General features: G+C 34.6%; 3 protein-coding genes across 11 annotated transcripts in view; 2 read left to right on the top strand and 1 right to left on the bottom strand.

The window, feature by feature from the left end:
* Positions 1–19,632, bottom strand: part of LOC114131353 (neurobeachin) — a 224,593-nt gene that overhangs the window by 19,524 nt on the left and 185,437 nt on the right. The gene's annotated exons all lie outside the window — the stretch shown is intronic.
* On the top strand, positions 5,512–7,491 carry LOC114131337 (protein mab-21-like). Its single transcript, XM_027996527.2, has one exon. The coding sequence runs from the start codon at positions 5,780–5,782 to the stop codon at positions 6,875–6,877; it is 1,098 nt and encodes a 365-aa protein (XP_027852328.2). The 5' UTR covers positions 5,512–5,779; the 3' UTR covers positions 6,878–7,491.
* On the top strand, positions 11,398–13,839 carry LOC114131336 (protein mab-21-like). The gene has a single exon (XM_027996526.2). The coding sequence runs from the start codon at positions 11,745–11,747 to the stop codon at positions 12,879–12,881; it is 1,137 nt and encodes a 378-aa protein (XP_027852327.1). The 5' UTR covers positions 11,398–11,744; the 3' UTR covers positions 12,882–13,839.

Consider the following 19,632-nt stretch of genomic DNA (forward strand, 5'->3'; position numbering starts at 1 on the left):
CCGCATACAACACTCGGTTTACAGGACCACCTTCGTCCTGCGATAATTATTATTATCCTGTATACACGCATTTTATTCAATCTAGTCTACGCTAGTTCGTGTTTGTGTGTGAGAAAGAAAAAAAGAGAGAGAGTAATATACTTACGCCACACACGCGACGACCTTACAATATGATGTATTCGGGACTATACGACCATTGTATGAATAATATGGTAATAAATTGCACGCGGCCAATGTAATATAACTTTTCGAAAATCGAGTGACGGTCCGCTTATTATGTGTATCCTCATTATATTATATATACACACGGAGACACGCTAAATCTCCGAGTCGAATTCCAGTCGTTATACATCACATATAAATAGGCGTATACACGTGCCGAAAACCGTTCAGTTGTGAAATGGAATTTTTTTCGATGATATATATATTTTACACACGTTCGACTCCGGTGGCGTGTTACCGTGTAATACGATTATATTGTCGGAATGATTATATTTTAGTCCAATGAATAATAATATATATTTCTCGAGCATTATATACACATACCTAATATGAATAAATATATCGACGAATATCATTATATTGCTGAACAGTGAGAAACTGCGCATAAAAAGATATGTAGGTATATTTTCGAAAATAAAATTCGTATAAACGGATTGTCTGCAGCAGTTCTGCACACCACGATTATACATAGGTACAAGGAAAATACAGTAAATTTCACAATAATTACTTATCATCTGAAGTTTCCTATATTATGTACTATTGTGCAGTACATATAATACACTCACCATGCCCGGTGTGATCATTATTGGTTTACAATAGAAAATTATAAATGGGGATAACATTACGATTACGTGGTATATACTTAGTGTAACCCTGCTGGGGAGCGGTGGGGTTGGCGTTACCTTTAATTGATATTCTCATTTCCTCCCATCGAAGATGACACACACACACATATATATATATATATTTATATATACTACGCGATTACACTTTAACGGGCGTGCAGCGTTGATGATGTACAATTAATATTTGTTGCCGGGGGAGGGTCGCAGCAACGGTCGTGTGAATATTAACCGCAGTTCCGCGTGTACACACCACACACACACACACACACACGAAACACGACAAAATATAAGCTCGACGGTATTTATTATTATTATTGTGGCGTAAACCGAGCACGTCATATAGGCGCCACACACACACGATCGCCAAAATCACACGGATAGCACACACGCTGGTTCCAAAAATAATCGCGCCACCGATGGGTCTAATGGGTGCCCCGCCGCCGCATCCTTTGGTGATTTATGCGCCTCCGCGGCGTTGTTGTTTCGACGAGGTGGCCCGGCAACCTACGCGCACCACACGACTGCATATAACGTATACCTACTATATTATAGGCCGTACGGTTTCTTACACACACACACACACACACGCGCGCACAAATATTAATTGCTTTTCTCGTTAATATTCACAGTAAATACATAAGTATAATGTACATGGGGTGTCATCCTTTATAACGGATTTAAGAAACTCATTATTTCAGAAAACCCTAGTTTTTGAAATATATTTTTTTTTACATTAGATTTAGTTTTAAAACCATATTTTTCTAATGAAAGCCGATAATTTTAAACATTTGTATATTTGTTTGGCTGGCTGAGTAAAAATGGAGGTACTTGTTTACAAAATTGTATATTTGCACGTCAAACACTCAATCTACAATTAAAATATATAATCAAATATTAAATGTTTTTAAATTGATATAAATATAAAAACAGCAGTCAAGTCAAAATATATATACGATATACCATTAATAAGACGGACCATGGTGACACATATAATTTAATTGTGCACTTAATGTTTTGAAGATATTTAAATCAACGTTTTTTTTTTGCATATTATTACTAGTCATTTTTTTCTGGAAACTGATAATATATTATTTTAAATCGTATTATTATTATTTTTATGTTTATTAGACAAATTCTACGACGTAGGTACGCGCTCCTTTCGCAGTATGCGTTTGTTTTATTTCTGTAGTCGTTTCTTTTACGATCCCATACGCCGGAACTACAGTATACATATACATAATATACAGTATACTCACAAATCAAACTGCTGGCGCACGAAAAGTAATATTTTCCATTGTATTGAGTTTCGCGAGCGCCCCCCAGAGATATGCTCTACGCCACCAGAGACGACGACAAATTGCCACAGTAATCCGAAGTGACGTTCATCCCCCACGAGAACGCGCGCACATATAATAATATATATATACATATATATATAAGAGCGCAACCGTAACTCCAGTGCCTATAAGGATTACGAGAGATAGTATAGGTATATACTATATATATATATATATAGCGGCGGCCATTTCATTGGAAGAACGGAATTAGACGTAATAATAGTAAATAACATATGTATAAATATATGTACGTGTGCACGTGTAAGTGATCAAAAATCGACGTCATAGAAGCTGCACGGTAAGAGATTGCCAATAATATTCACTATTTTTGGTCTGCTCGATCTGACGGTATAATATTATGTTGTACGTATATCAGGAATCATTAATTAATATTTTTGGAGAGCCGCTTTAAGAATTCAGGAAGATTTTGGAGATCATCAATATTTAATGATGAATGCATTTATCCAAAGAAAGTAAATGAAAAATTTAAATATGAAAAAAAATAGTTAAAAAAATTAATATCCTGCCTGCAGGCCAGAAAAGGTTTCATAGACCTCCGATTATAGACCATAGTGTGATAAAAATATAAAGTAATAGCTCGCAGGTTATAGTGAGTCTTGTGAATTAAAAATAACACATCGGCTATGATTCGGACTACCTATGTAAAATTATAATTTATTATACTCTATTTTCTAACATATATGTTACGAAAGTATATGTACCTATTATAAATGTATATTATATTTAAGTATAATGTTCATTTTACAAAGTCACATAGAAATAATATTTACAAAAAAGTGAACGAATCAATTTAATCTACTTTTGTGTTTTTTTTTTTTACCAAATAACACGCGTTTTATACACATTTTAGTCAACATATAAATAAATAGAATATAGATTTTTATATATATATGATATATATTTTATCCACTAGGTATATATTATGTTATATACAAGAAATCACTATGATGCATCTAAAAGCAATAATAATTAAAAATAAGTGTTTTCTTGTGATTTAAACATTAATTATTATGATATTATACACCAGCGGTATTAACTAATATACCTTCGTATAGGTGTACTATAGGTATTTTATGTTTTTAAGTGCAAGGAAAAATTGTAGATATAGGTACAACAATAGTACCTATATGTATATTTAATAGGTATAAATATATCAAATGCATGTTTGTAAACTGAGCAGCAGTGTGCATGCATATATCTATTTATGTGTTTCATTCAATTACCTATATGTGTGTTTATGTAATAGTCCTAGTATATTATTCTTGAGAACCACGAATGACACTAATAACTAGAGTTAAAAAGGTCCATTATAAAATGTAAATATATACTATGTACCTAAAAGTACACGATGAATTAAGTTAAACGACATAGAAGATCGTTATTTAAAGTTGTTCATAGTAAATACTCGTGTATACTTATTACTTATATATAATATAGATACAATTTAACTTTGTACAACGATACTAAGTAATTTATAAAGTGTAGAGTTTAAACGACCATATTAGTATATAAAACGATTTTTACAATCTTTAGCCACTACGACACAAATGATAATTGGAATGAAATGTGGTACAATAAGTGCACTGCACTCGGTGCAGTGTCATATACATACATATATGTATAATTATATACGAATACAATGCAGTTATATAGTTCGCATTAAACGAGACATTTATGGATTTCCGTTTGGCCGCGGTAAAATGTGGAATGCGTATAGAAATTCCGGTCAATTAGAAGAGTTTCGCAAGACAAATACGACGGAATAAGGCTATATAGCAGTGAGTGAAGATTTACATACAGTCACATTATATATATATACCTTTATGTATTATTATACATATATCTAGACAATATATCAAATGGTGTATATATATATATATATTGCAACGAAGGATCTATATACATAAAACCTACCGCACTCGATCAGAACACATTCATGTACTTATTTTGTATTGAATATAATATGCAAAGGTTACCCGCAGACATATATACATATATTATATGCAGATACCTACCTATTACCTAATACGTAGGTATATTATAATACCTATGCATTTAAATCGCCATTCTTATAATACATATATGTGTGTGTGTGTATCGAATATTTAATATAAGTATACATATATGAACATATAAGTTATATATAAAAATAATACATAATATTTAGGTTTGAAACGAGCCATTGTACATGGTACGAAACTCGTATAATGATCTACACACCACACACGTATGAGTCTATATATATATATATAAATAACGAATACATTATTATACGCGCGAATACCTTTTATGAAAGTGTCAATAGCGAAAACTACGAGACTGAGAAGTCTTCGCACCTGTTCACTGAGTGAGAAAAAAACGGAATACGCAAGCAAAACTATAGTAGATATACTAGTTTACTATAGTGTGTATCTTTATAGGTATACTTATATATATATTATTTATATTTTTAGATAGAGATGAAAACAAATATACACGTTTATATAGGCTTATTATTACTTTTACAACCCTGCAACTTCTAAATGTTGCTATCATGGTAGTGTGATCCTTAATAGGTCACATTTGAATTTAATTTTGGCTCGCAAAAATCGAATATATTCTTTTACTAAGGTGTATACAGGTAAATCACCACTGGATATAGAAATAAAATTGAAAAATAATGGTTTGTACTATATAACCGAACCACTATGCGTTCCTGTGGGATTTTATTTTTAATTATTAAAGGAAATAATATTGGGTAATATATAATACTAATACCAAGATAGGTATATGGAAAAATACAATGTTCGTTGTGCATCTATATATTTGTATAATATAAAGACATAATAAAAAATCCTAAAGTACTAGGCCGAATTTTAAGAAAGTTTCATAGTATATTATATTGTTCGTATAGAATATATATCAGGAAAAAAGTTTAGAGAGTGTATACGTAGCTTGAACTGCATTGGAAAACATAAGAAACCGTTATATGTATAGCACCGTGTTTTATGTTATAGTTGTACTTTTTCTCGGGCAAAGTCAATAGTTAAACAGATATAGGTATAGTTTTAATGCATATTATATACTATACGGAGTGTTAAGAGATAGGCCAGCGAAGAAAGGCGAAGACGACGGGCACATAAGATACGACCTTTTTGGACAAAGTGGGAAAAAAATAAAAGTTGCGATCGCGCTTTGGCCGCGACTCCGCCGCCTAAGCCGTGGACGAAGCCGATATCGATCCGCGACGGGCGGGTGGCACGCCGTTGGTCGACTGGGCGTGATCGGGGCGGTCGCTACTACCGCGGTGGGCCGAGATCGCGACGGCGGCCCGGCAGTCCGATCGCACGACGCAGCCGCCGCCGCACGCGCGCACACAGACCGAACGGATCTCGCGGGCCGCACGCGACGACCGCCGCTGCCACAGCAGCATCGCCGCCGCCACATCAGTACACCGCGACAGTGATCACCGGCCGACGACGATCGCGCGAAGATTGCAGTGCGCGCAATATTATTGCAATATTTTTTTTTATTTTTTTTTTGTTATTGTGTGCGACGACGTTCGCGAGTACCTTAATAGGTCTGACCGCGGGCATGCTGTTGCCGTCGGACATGTTGGCCACGCAATCGAAGATGCTGTACCAGCTGAACAAGTACTGCGTGGAACGGGTGGAGACCAGGAAGACGGCCACGGCCAAAGCGGTGCGGGAGGTGTGCAAGGTGGTGCAGACGGTATTGCACGAGGTGGAGGCCCAGGAACCGCGGTTCATATCGTCGCTGGCCGAGTGCAACGGCCGGTACGAGGGCCTGGAGGTGGTGTCCGCCACCGAGTTCGAGATCGTGCTCTACCTGAACCAGATGGGCGTGTTCAACTTCGTCGACGACGGGTCGCTGCCCGGGTGCGCCGTGCTCAAGCTCAGCGACGGTCGCAAGCGGAGCATGAGCCTGTGGGTCGAGTTCATCACGGCTTCCGGGTACCTGTCGGCTCGCAAGATCCGGTCTCGGTTCCAGACGCTGGTGGCGCAGGCGTGCGACAAGTGCGCGTACCGGGACTCGGTCAAGATGATGTCGGACACGGGCGAGGTGAAGCTCCGGATCCGGGACCGGTACGTGGTGCAGATCACGCCGTCGTTCAAGTGCGCGGGAGTGTGGCCGCGGTCGGCCGCCCACTGGCCTGTGCCGCAGCTCACGTGGCCGCATCCCAACCTCATCGTACAGGTCAAGACCGAGGGGTTCGACCTGCTGTCCAAGGATAGCGTCATCATGCACGGCAAGCAAAACTCGATGGAGGGCGACGCGTGGGTCATGTCGTTCACGGACGTCGAGAATCAGCTGCTATACGGCGGCTGCCGAAAGCGATGTCTGAGCATCCTCAAGACTCTCAGGGACAGGCACCTCGATCTGCCCGGCAACCCGATCACCAATTATCACATCAAGACGCTGTTGCTGTACGAGTGCGAGAAACACCCGCGGGACGCTGAGTGGGAGGAGACTGGTATCGCGGACCGCATCAACGGCATACTTCTGCAGCTCATCTCGTGCCTGCAGTGCCGCCGGTGCCCGCACTACTTTATCCCACATCTGGACCTGTTCAAGGGTAAGACTCCGGCGTCTCTGGAGAGCGCGTCCAAGCACGTGTGGCGGCTCAGCCGGGAGATACTCACCAACTCCAGGGCCTTCGACAAGCTCTAAAGGGCTTTCGCGTATCCTATTATATATTATAACACCCGCAGTGCAGTATACAGTGAAACCTTTTTAAATACCGCAAACTCGCGGTTTCGGTAAATTTGTCCGCTATTCGGAGGTGTAGTCAGAAGAGGTTTCACTGTGTATTTTGTCATCGCATCGCGTGTCAACATACACACACACATGTATATATATATATATATATATATATGATATACAAGTATTATACGATGTTATATATATACTCCACCAAAACTAGTCAACGCGTTTTCGTCAAACGCTGAAATCGATAATTAATATAATATTTTATAATATATTATTTGATTATTAGCTATAAACATATTGCAGCCGCCCAGAAAGATCTCTCGAATCGATAACGATTATTCTCTGTAGTTTTCGCACTATATATGCTATAAATATATGTATATGTATCCTATATATAATATATACATACATTATATATGTTATGATCGCATGTATTCATCACTCGAATGATTTAATAGGATACGTTTACTATATATTACACTACATCGTTATTAATATGTCTACTTATACTTTTTTAATTATTTTTTTTTACTTTTTGATAAAACATTTTTAATATGTAAGTTACTATTGTTTATTTTTCTCGTTTTTGTTGTATGTGTGCAATATTAGCTGTATTATGTGGATTATGTATTAATGCTATACCATTTTGTTTGTAGATACTTAGTTATTTATTACATATTATTACTTATTATACCTATTATTAAAACTGATAAAATGGACTCTAGACCGTATAGCACTACTATACTATATTTAGTATAAAGAAATTTGTTATGTATCTTCATGAAAAGCTTCTTTCTTTTAAATGTATTAAACTCTTAGTAATTTTGAATGTAAATATTATAAAATATGCATAATAGAGTACTTTATTCATAAACAATATAATAGACTAATATATATATATATATATATTATATATACACCTATAATACATGCTAAAATAATCTGAAAATAAAATTATTACAAATATATAAAAGCCTTTTATTTTAAAATATTATACATAGAATATAAGATATAATTTCATGTATTATTTGGCAAGAAGCATTATCTTAGTACTTAGTAACACTTTACCTCTATAAATATATATACTTATTACCTATGTATAATGATTTAAAGAATGAAATCGTTTATTTAGGTATATAATATTATGTAGGTACTAACGAGAAAATCAAGAATAAAAATATTAAAATCATGTATTTTACTATTATAAGCCATATTGATATGTAATTGAAAAACTAAAAACAAAACGTCATGATTTCAAAAATGGTGAGTAAGTGTATTAGTGTATACAAATACGCATATAAAGATCATTTCATAACATATTAATATTAATATTTTAATATACTGTACGTATAATATGAACTATTATATTATAATAGTATTATTAGAAACATACGTATGGATATAAATATATACCTATTGATTATTCGCATTTAACAAACAATGATCCTATGTATAACCAGTAATTTTTATTAGATTCTGCACGAAACAATGATGTATGATTTTTGTGGCTTTATTAAAAGAATCTAAATAAATACAATTCACGAATTTAAATTGTTCTATACTTATCATGATATCTTGCAACAACAATAAGTCACAAATAGAGTCGATCTTATTTGAATATTTTTCGATTTTTTAAATATTATTATTTACGTTCCAAACTTCCAAACTTTAATAGAAACTACCTAATATAACTATTTATACGTTAGGTTAGAAAATAACATTGTTTATTATTATATTGTTAAATTAATAATATAGGTATTTTTTTGAATATTATCTAATTTATTTAGATTGGACAACATATAATTTTATCTATAAGCTGGATAAACAAAAATAAAACAAATAAAATCCGCCAACAGTTACATATTTTACTGATAATTCTTTCGATTATATTGATAATTCAAATTGATTCTTTTTTCATAAGTAAAATACAAAATATGAATTTGGACCATCGAACTCATAGTTTAGTAGGAAATTAGAAATTTATATAGCATTTATAACAAGTAAATAATCGAATTTCCATCTAGATCGTTTCGAGAACTGCTTTATTTAACTATACAACATACATATGAAATTTGAAATATTTCATTTTGTCTAAGTAATCTGTGTACTTTGCATAGCGTACTATACAATATATATTTATAATATATTATGCATCACCAAATACGTTTCCAGTAAACAGGTTAATTATGATTTTTAAAAAACAAGTATTATAAATTAATAATTATAATAATATTATTAACAACTATGAACAATCTACATAATAATAAAAAAAAAAACAATGTAAGACCAGTCAATTTAAAAGTAGTAACATATAATAGAGAGATTTTATGGTATAATAATGATCGAATGTAAAGATGATGATGTATTGAAGTACAATTAATAGATAACTATATTATTTAAGCATATAATTTATGTAATCAAATTTTTCAAATGGACTTGTATTTTTAAAATAGAAATACAATTGGTAATCTTAGGACTACATATATATATATATATATAAATTATAAATATATATTTATTGGTCAACATGTAGTATTTGACGTATTCAATTCTCAAATAATGTTTCGGAAGTCTATATACCGATAAAAATGATACTACTTATAGTGTATATTGTAATATGTATTAAGTATATATAGTTTTCATACTATATATAGTATAGACTATATAGACATACAGTTAATAAATAAATAATAAAGAATAATTTATGTAAAATGTTAAACTACATTAATTGCTTGTAACATTTATCGATCGAACGAATTATATGAGTAAAAATAGACATAATTTACATACATATCGTATAATAATATACAATTTATACCCATATAATCGTTTAGATTTTTGGGATATTATAGTTATACACACTAATAATTGTATATATATAGGTAACAAATACATTCTCTTGTAGCAATAAACACTATATACAGACAGTTGGAATGGAAATAAAAAAAACACCAAACATCGTACACCACACACACACACTCACACATCAGCAGTATATCTATTTGGCTCGTATAATAAATTATGAAAACGCGTCGTTTCGAGGGTAAAAAAACATATCGAATTTCCTGCCCGAGCATGCGTGCGTTTATGCGTATAAGATACAGAAAGAGACAGAGAGACATATATATGTATGTATGTATGTGTGTCCGTATAGAGAAAGATAGTGAGTGAGAGAAAAACAGTTACAGAGCCAGTGATGAATATACAGGGTGATTCACGAATATACGCTTACACTTATTTTTTCATAAATAATAATTTTATTCAAATTTTTATGTATACTCGATTAGTCTAACTACTCCAATGACAATGGACAATTTTTCTGTAGATTTTTATGTATCAAAATCAAAATTCAATCAAGTGGATTAAATTTTGAGTATATATAGGTACTAAGGAGATAATATGATAGGTAATATGACAATATATGTTTGCATGAATAGATGGATATAGAGGGCTATATTATACAGTGATTTAACAATTGTAGTAATTAATAACATTAACCCATCAATATTTGCGATTTGTAAACATTGTCCAAGTTAGTATAGTAAATAATAGATCCAATACTATATTTTTTAGAAACCATTCATTTTAATATTAATTATCTGTAGCACAAACATTTTAATAACTGATGAGAAACTAAAAACTGGTTCAAATGTTGAATACAAAACTTATTCACTTATTAACTTTCAGTAATAAAAAATCGTTCTCCTTTTAAACATAGGTTTTTATCAATAAAGCGAACACTAGCTGTTATTAAACATTACAAAAAATATCAATAATTTGAAAATAAAGGTATTTTAATATAAATGTGTTATAATACAGGTGTTAAAAGAAAAACTGAAGGGTGAGCATTACACTCGCGGGTGAATCAGCCTGTATATAATATACTTTACACGTGAGCTTCGACATATATAATAAATATATAGGTATATATATATACGAATACCGAGTGTAGCCAAAGAGCAGCGTATAAATATAAAACGAAGAAAAAACACTTTGAGATAAAGTAAAAAAAAAAATAAAAAATAAAAATCCTAAGAAAAAGACTTACGCGCAGACACACGGTACTCTCTCACACACACACACACACACATACACACATATATACACACCCGCCAACGAGCAATCCGTGAAATGCGGGAAAAAAGCGCATCGCAGGAACGAAAACAAAACGGAAAAAAAAACAAAATAGGGGGAAAAGAAGTGGGAAAAAAAGGCAGCCCGTGCCGCAAAATCCGTCGTACACAGCCGCGGAGAAGAACAATATTATATATTATTATCAATGTGTCGTAGATATCCTCGTCCACCGTGCCCGGAACCCGCCCCGGATCGATAGTCTCGCGGGTGAGAGAGCGCGCGCGCGCTCGTGAAATGGGCGTTTCTCGGTAGTCGACGCCTCGCAGGACCGCGCCCCACCGCGACGTCGAGCGGGAACGCCCGACGCGGGCCACCATCCGACGATAGCGACGTCGTCGTCGTGGCTCCACCGAGCGGCCACCGACACCGCCGTCGCACTACCGCAGTATCACGTCTAACGCCGCTCGCACTGCACACAACACAACATTACACTGTCGCTCAAATAAGTAATTCACATAAATCATCGTATATCGCAACGAACCCACCGCGACCTATTACGTATAGAGCTATAATTTTCGACGCGAATTCGCCGAGATCTAAATATTATTATAATCGATACGCACACGTTATATTTCCGTTTTCTCGTCTGTTAGCGTACACGCGTCATCGGGTATATTAATAATATCGTCGGCACGGCCATGTCGTGACGGGACCGCGCGGTTCACCATTGCTGACCGCTGCATCATCGGGTGACATGAGACACGGTGCCGGTACAACAGCCACAGAAGCCGCGATGCTCGTGCCGCAGGACATGCTGTCGACCCACACTAAGATGTCGTACCAGCTGAGCAAGTTTTGGGCGGAACGGGTGATGACCCGGAAGACGGCTGCGGCGAAGACGATCCGGGAAGTGTGCAAGGTTGTCCAGGACGTGCTCCGGGAGGTGGAGGCCCAAGAGCCGCGATTCATATCGTCTCTGGTCGAGTGCAACGGCCGATACGAAGGCCTGGACGTGGTGTCACCCACCGAGTTCGAAATAGTGCTCTACCTGAATCAGATGGGCGTGCTCAACTTCGTCGACGATGGATCGCTGCCCGGGTGCGCCGTGCTCAAGCTCAGCGACGGTCGCAAGCGGAGCATGAGCCTGTGGGTCGAGTTCATCACGGCTTCCGGGTACCTGTCGGCTCGCAAGATCCGGTCCCGATTCCAGACGCTGGTGGCACAGGCGTGTGACAAGTGCGCGTACCGGGACTCGGTCAAGATGATTGCGGACACCAGCGAAGTGAAACTCCGGATACGCGAGCGCTACGTGGTGCAGATCACGCCATCGTTCAAGTGTGCGGGCATATGGCCCAGATCGTCCGCACATTGGCCACTGCCGCAGATCCCGTGGCCGCATCCCAATCTGGTGGCCGAGGTCAAGACCGAAGGGTTCGACCTGCTGTCCAAGGAGTGCGTGACGCTGCACGGTAAGCAGTCTGCGTTAGAGGGTGACGCGTGGGTTATGTCGTTCGTGGACGTCGAAAACCGACTCATGTACGGTGGCTGCCGGAAAAGATGCTTAAGTGTGCTCAAGACACTCAGGGACCGGCACCTGGACCTGCCCGGCAACCCGGTAACCAATTATCACATCAAAACTCTGCTGTTGTACGAGTGCGAAAAACACCCACTCGAAATGGAATGGGACGAATCGTGCCTGAGTGACCGCATCAACGGCATACTACTGCAACTCATCTCTTGTCTTCAGTGCCGACGGTGTCCGCACTACTTTTTGCCGCACGTCGACCTATTCAAAGGCAAGGCGCCGGGAAGCCTGGAGAACGCGGCCAAGCAGACGTGGAGGCTGACCAGAGAGTTGCTCACTAATTCCAGGGCTTTCGACAAGCTGTGACCCGCATATACGACGTTACATTGTTAAAATAGGTACAAACGGCACTGACTTTGCTCTTATACGGCTCATCAACTTGATCGCGTCTTCATCGTTGTCATAATAATACAACTCCGGCGCCGTCGCTATAGCGGGCTGAGGTTTTTATTACGTTTTGTTATATACATCTTTCTATATTATATTTTTTATTACATTTTTTTTCTGTCCTTACGCCTCGCATTTCTCCGCCGCGGAGGGACAACCGCCGACCGAACAGTGTTCGGTATATATTATTATATTATATTGCGCGTAACGCCTACACCGCGATAATTAATAAACACTGTATAAGACCTCTGTAGACTTATTAATTTAGTATGCGTACACGCGAACGCCATATAATTTATCACTAACGATATTCGATAAGATTTTGTTTTTTTTTTGTTTTTTGTTTATTTTTAAATTGTTTTTAAATATTATTATACAACGCTTGAAATTGTTCACCCCGGAAAACGGAATCATGTATATCATTCTCTTTCTATGAGATTCACATAGTATACTATTATATATTGTTTTACGAAATAGACCTATTATATACGATAGTTACGCGTGCATACTTTAAGTTTATTATTCGGCGCGTCCTGATTATTGCTGATTATATTTATACACGAGTGGAAATACATCAAGTATAATATTGTATACTTTGTTGGTACGCAAGATTGTCGGTAGTCGGTACACAGGTATGCACGTTCGTTTATTTATTCTCAATAATATAATTGTATTATAATTTATTGGTACAATATATGTGTTCAATTATATTTTTGTCAAAATTATTTCTATTTATTAAGTATGTATCGCATAATAACTATAATGTAATGTATGTATAGTAGCTAGTGGTCTCAACGATCTACATCTGTACGTATTGAGGTATATTTTTATAATTTAATAACATTCTATGAATATACCTACAATCATGTGTTCATAACTTTGTGTATTTTTTATGATATAACTAACATATAAAATCGGTGAAAATAACGTGCTTATATATTTATTAGTATACCAGGTGTTTAATAAATTTGGAAACTCTTAACTACTGCATTAACACCTTCAAGAAGTAATGTAACAGATAACACCGCTACATTTAAAATGTAAAATAATTAACAACCTTATTCATTATATTATCATATAATTGTTTTTCAGTCCTAATTAGTGAAATAACTTTTCCAAATTTATTGAACACCGTGTATGTTTGATTTAACGCGAGTTTTATTTTTTTAAACATATATTATTAAAACATGATGTTTTACCAAAAAAATATGTACCTATTATCTCATTATACGTAATAACTACTGATCGTATAGTATAATTTTTTTCCATAAAACTTTTTTAAGATAAACAGGATCGAAAATGCAAATATATTAGCATGACAGTAATCGAAAAATTATACAATTCGAAATAATATATATTTATCATCAAGTATATTTGATTTTTAAAACCCATGGGCGAGCTATTATTACTGACTACGGTAAATAAACACTGTTAGATATTAGTTTTATTTGTATGATTAAAATACAATATAATATAAATATATTGTACCTCAGAAAAAATGTGTGATATTTACCTACCGTCAACATAAAATCAAGAATCCACTTTATTTATTATACTGTTTTACGATACAAGTCCTACTTCCGTAGTATTACAAATGAAACAATCACAGGTATTCCTAAAAATATTCTAACATAACATTAATACTTTATAAGTTTTATTTTGAATACATGTAATTTACATAGTTATAATTACGATAATATAATATAGGCTAATAAAAATTTAACGAACATAATATTGTCTTCTAGTCAAATAGAAATATAAAAGTTAAATTAAGTGTCTAAGTAGAAAATAATATAACAATCGTTATACAATAAATATATAAGTTACTTATTCTTATAAAAATAATAATATACGTAGGAACCGTCAGAAAATATAGTTAGTTTTAGGAATTTTCTATGTAATAATGATAATAAATTAATATTTTAAAATATTATTATTGATACAATTTTATGATGAAAATATAAACATTTTTAAAACGAAGTTTGTAAATTATTTATAAATTACTTCTTGTTTCGGGGAAAAAACCAAATAATATAGTTGGGGGAAAATAATTTTCTAAATCGTTTTATTTTTGCAAGTAACTTTTGAAAAATGATCGTGCAAGAAGAAAAAATAAATTTCGTTTTTTGAGGATTACGGTAAGTGGTATACGGTCCCATTCCGCGTATCTCGTGTATATAAACGTACCTATATATACGCATATAGTTGAACAGTTTCCGGTATGATAAATGAAGAGAAGTGCATTAAAGATGAAAGCATCAGTGGTCCCCAGGAGTGTTGTAAAAACGGAAGAAGACACACGCGGTCACCATAAGCGCTTAGGGTGGTAATTGAGTTAAGTGCTCTCTCGCGGAAGTGGTCTGGTATCACTTATAAACGTTCACGTGGAGTAAATACACAGTAAGGGACAACGAATTATGATGAGCTAATGGTATTTCTCACCCCCTCCCGTAATTGCTTTTAATAATAAAAATCGTTAATGAGAACTCGTCTTGTTCTTATATATATTATATTGCCCCGGTTAACCCTGCTGCAGTTTTGTCAACATGTAATATATTGATAATACGAATAATAATCCGATCAAGCACCGTTTGTTAACATGACTTTACAAGGCGCGTACATGCTATTTTTAACTAGCAATGTGCACACATAAACATTTATAAAGTAAGTATTTAATATATACGATGATAATACACATATATTATAAGCGACGTACATGAGAAATACTTCCTTAGCGGATAAGCAAGGAATATATCTCAAACGAGTTTTAATACAATATAAAATGATAATTCATGTTTCTACATGGTTCAATTGCTAAATAATTATTGTAAGAAATTAATCAAACATTTTTTATTTTTTTTTTATTAATAATAATATAATAAAAAACAACAACTTGTCCATACCCGGAATTTTATTTAAAAAAATATAATATGATATTAAAATTCACAATTTATATTCTAAATCATAGATGAAAATTACTAAATTTATACTAAATTGGTCAAAACAATTATATGCGGACTAATTAATGAACATATATAGAAGTAGGGTTTAAAGCATCTCAAATGTATTGATATGTGGACTATACACATCATAAGTATATAATAACATAATATTATATTCCATACAACTTTAAAACAACAGAATAGGTATACGCAGACTAAATTGAATCGAGTGCTAACTAAATTTGTTTGAAAAAAAAAACCGAAAATAAATAAACTAATAAAAATAATAAAGTAAGTAATGGAAGTTAACTAAAACACGAAATTATATATGGGATATTAGGATGCATATAACTAAAATTAAAATCATTAACTGTTAACGTTTTAGATAACATTATTTTTACCATGTATTATCTTTGAATTACAACATACACTTTTAATTTATTATTCCCAAGCAAAATATTTTTCACAGTATTTTGATACAAACTAAATCGTATATCTAATACGTCATATAATTTATGAGCTGTTTATGAGTATTTAAAAATATAATGAACAGTGTGAAATTATACAGAATTTTGGTTCACTACTTAGATCATTCAGATTTGAAATGCCTTTTTTAATTAAGTTGAATATACGTCCAAAATTTAATTTTTATTCATTGAAATACTATTAAAATAATATTCTGCTTAGGAATAAAGTAATTAGGAAAATTATAATAAAAGTACGTTGTTATTCAAAATTAAATAATATTTATAAGGATAAAAAAATATTTAAAAAAAATAATTGTTATTTTTCTTCAAAAATGCTACTTCAATAACATTTTAATAATCATACGGTAAAATAATAACCATCATGTATCATATTAATTGAAATCAAATAATATGTTATATAGTTATACAGTATTATTTTATATCAGAATTTTAATAATCAGTTACTAAAATATATTAGTAGTATGTCCATTCCGCGATGAAGCAATATTGTTATAGGTATGTACTCATAAAAACTCGTAATTCGTATAATATATATTTGTATAAAAACAACGCGTTAAACATTTGCACGTGATATACGATATTATAATCATATACATTTCCAAATTGATTGGGGGAGTGGTATTATTACAGGAGGGAGGTGGCGATGGCTATCATCGTAACACATGTGATATTATTTGAGAAATAAATAACATATATTATACTATTAAGTACCCTTTAAGCGAACGACGATCGTCCTCGGTGCAGCTCAAAGAGTGCACTATAGATGCAGTGTACATAATATTATAATATTATATGTGTGTATAACACAGATGTTTTACACCACACAAAACACTACATTTATAAGTACAGGATTATGTCCGGAGGCCATTTCTATTGTCGCGAATCCTACCCCGAGTTATAATATACATGTTACACACGTCATCGTATCATATTATATACATAAAATGTATAACCCCGCACTGCATAATACGAGGGTTGTTTCGTCATTATTATTTTCATTTGTCTTATTTATTATTTTTTTTTTTGCGGATGATGGCAAAGCCCCAGTTTGATTGTGTCGGTTAAATATTTTGGAAAATTCGCAAACAGAAAACGCGGCGCAGAAATATTTACCGAAAGGCTCTATCGGATGCGGCGTCATCGGGTAGTAGTTGTATATACTCGTATAATATGTATATAATAGGTAGCTATAGTATGTGAATTACGCACATATATAGGTATGTATATATATGTAGGTACATTATTGTTGTATGGCAAACATCCATTTGCTGCGCGGCGCGTCGTCCCCGGGGAAACGCTGTACCGTCTTCGCTCGGACAAAGTGATTACATTTTTATAAATCACCACACCGTGTCTTAATCATCCCCTCGAAAACATTTCGTTCACGCGCCGCCGAGCAACTCCATTGCCGTCGCCGCCGCCGCGCACCCCGCCGGAACACGAATATTACGCGTGTACGCAAGTACCTATATATATACGTATACACAAAATACAACATATATACCGGGTGGTCCGTATTCTATAAGCACACACAAACAAACATATATGTACAGATCACACAACACATTGTTCGCGAAAAGGTACAATGGCCGCCGACGATACGACGACGAAGACGACACAGAGAATAGTTTTTATATGTTATATACACATTATATAATGTATGTTAAGGTACGGCGTATACAGTTATATACAGTCCCCCTTATAGTACTGAAATATATTTACAAAGCACAATGTGCTACAATAGCCATCTTACACTGCTTAATCTGATGCTGTTTTGAGGCACCCAATCCGCGCGTATAGACATATATATATATATAATTGCAGTATGCCTACGTTTTATATTCTTCGATAAACTACATATATATATATATAAGTTTCGACCGAAACACGACGACGACATTTTGTTATTTTATCGGTGCAAAAACGTGTATCATCAAAACACAATGTTTCGATCAAGGCCAAAGATCGCGCGGATATTATTACAACTGCTGCAGTTTTACCAAAATCGAAACCACATCGGTTAAATTCGGGGTAGTATGTAAGACAATGATTTAATTATTTTCAAAACACTACACAATTTCACGTGTAGTATACGAAAGCGACGACGATAACAGATAATCATGGAAGCAGTTGAATGTTTTTGTTTTGCACAACCGTGGTAAGAAAAGCCAACTTAGATTCCAATACATTTAATGTTACTAAAAAACCGTGTATCTGTAATTTTATATGTTACATAGTTTCACGTATTTAAATGTTTTTGTTTTTTTTAGACATTATATTATGTATATACAGTTATGACTTATATAATATGCGGTAAACATTTTGGCGCCATTGTATATAAATATATTATACATATAGTTGAGGCTGCAGGGTGAAAAGACTACATCGGAGCTTTCGTGCACCCCATGCATGCAACATATTATTATAATCGAATACGTCAAAAGAACCAAAATTGAACATTCGAGCGGGTCGAAGTAGGGGGTTGGCGGCGTCATGAAAGCGAGCAGCGAAACACGGCGAAAAACCCTACGCGCTATACAGTAACCCATAAATCCTAGTTAGGCCGCGAAAATATAGCCCCCGCCGCTCACGGACCGGTAATCTAATTTGGATCCGAGTTTTATGCGAAATGCGCACACCACCAGACGAAGGGGGTTGTTATTGCAGTTGTGTCAAGCACCATGGCGATGAGGCAGTAGCGTCGTTGTTGGACGGGAAAGATAATATTATATATATATATATATATATATACATCGTCTAATGGATGTTTTTAATCAGGTTTGGTCGGCTTTTAATACAGACGGATTAACGCGGGGAGGACAAACGTGGTAAGGGGAAGTGGTTCGATATTCAATTGTCGCAGCCATCAGCAGCACCGCAGTGCAGAGTACCTATACAGCTTAGTATTAATTTTATTATTATTATTAATATTTAAAACGAGTCGCTGCGAAGACGCGTAATGAAATTTCAAGTATAGGTAAATGGATTTTTTTTTTTTTTTTTTGATTTTTTTATGATGGGTCGGGTATGCGGACTGACCATGCGTAAGAGTACATATTATATTATATGCATGTATATATATTTACCAACGCGTTGTAAAAGATACCGAAATATACTATACATCGTATTATATTATGATAGAAAAAATGAAAAAAATAATAATAATTTTCTTGTCGAAAGAAATAATACAAACGTGTTCTAACCTAACCATGCGATGTTATTCGAGATCGATCAGGCGTA

Source organism: Aphis gossypii, chromosome 2 (assembly GCF_020184175.1).
Source record: "Aphis gossypii isolate Hap1 chromosome 2, ASM2018417v2, whole genome shotgun sequence".
NCBI lineage: Eukaryota > Metazoa > Arthropoda > Insecta > Hemiptera > Aphididae > Aphis > Aphis gossypii.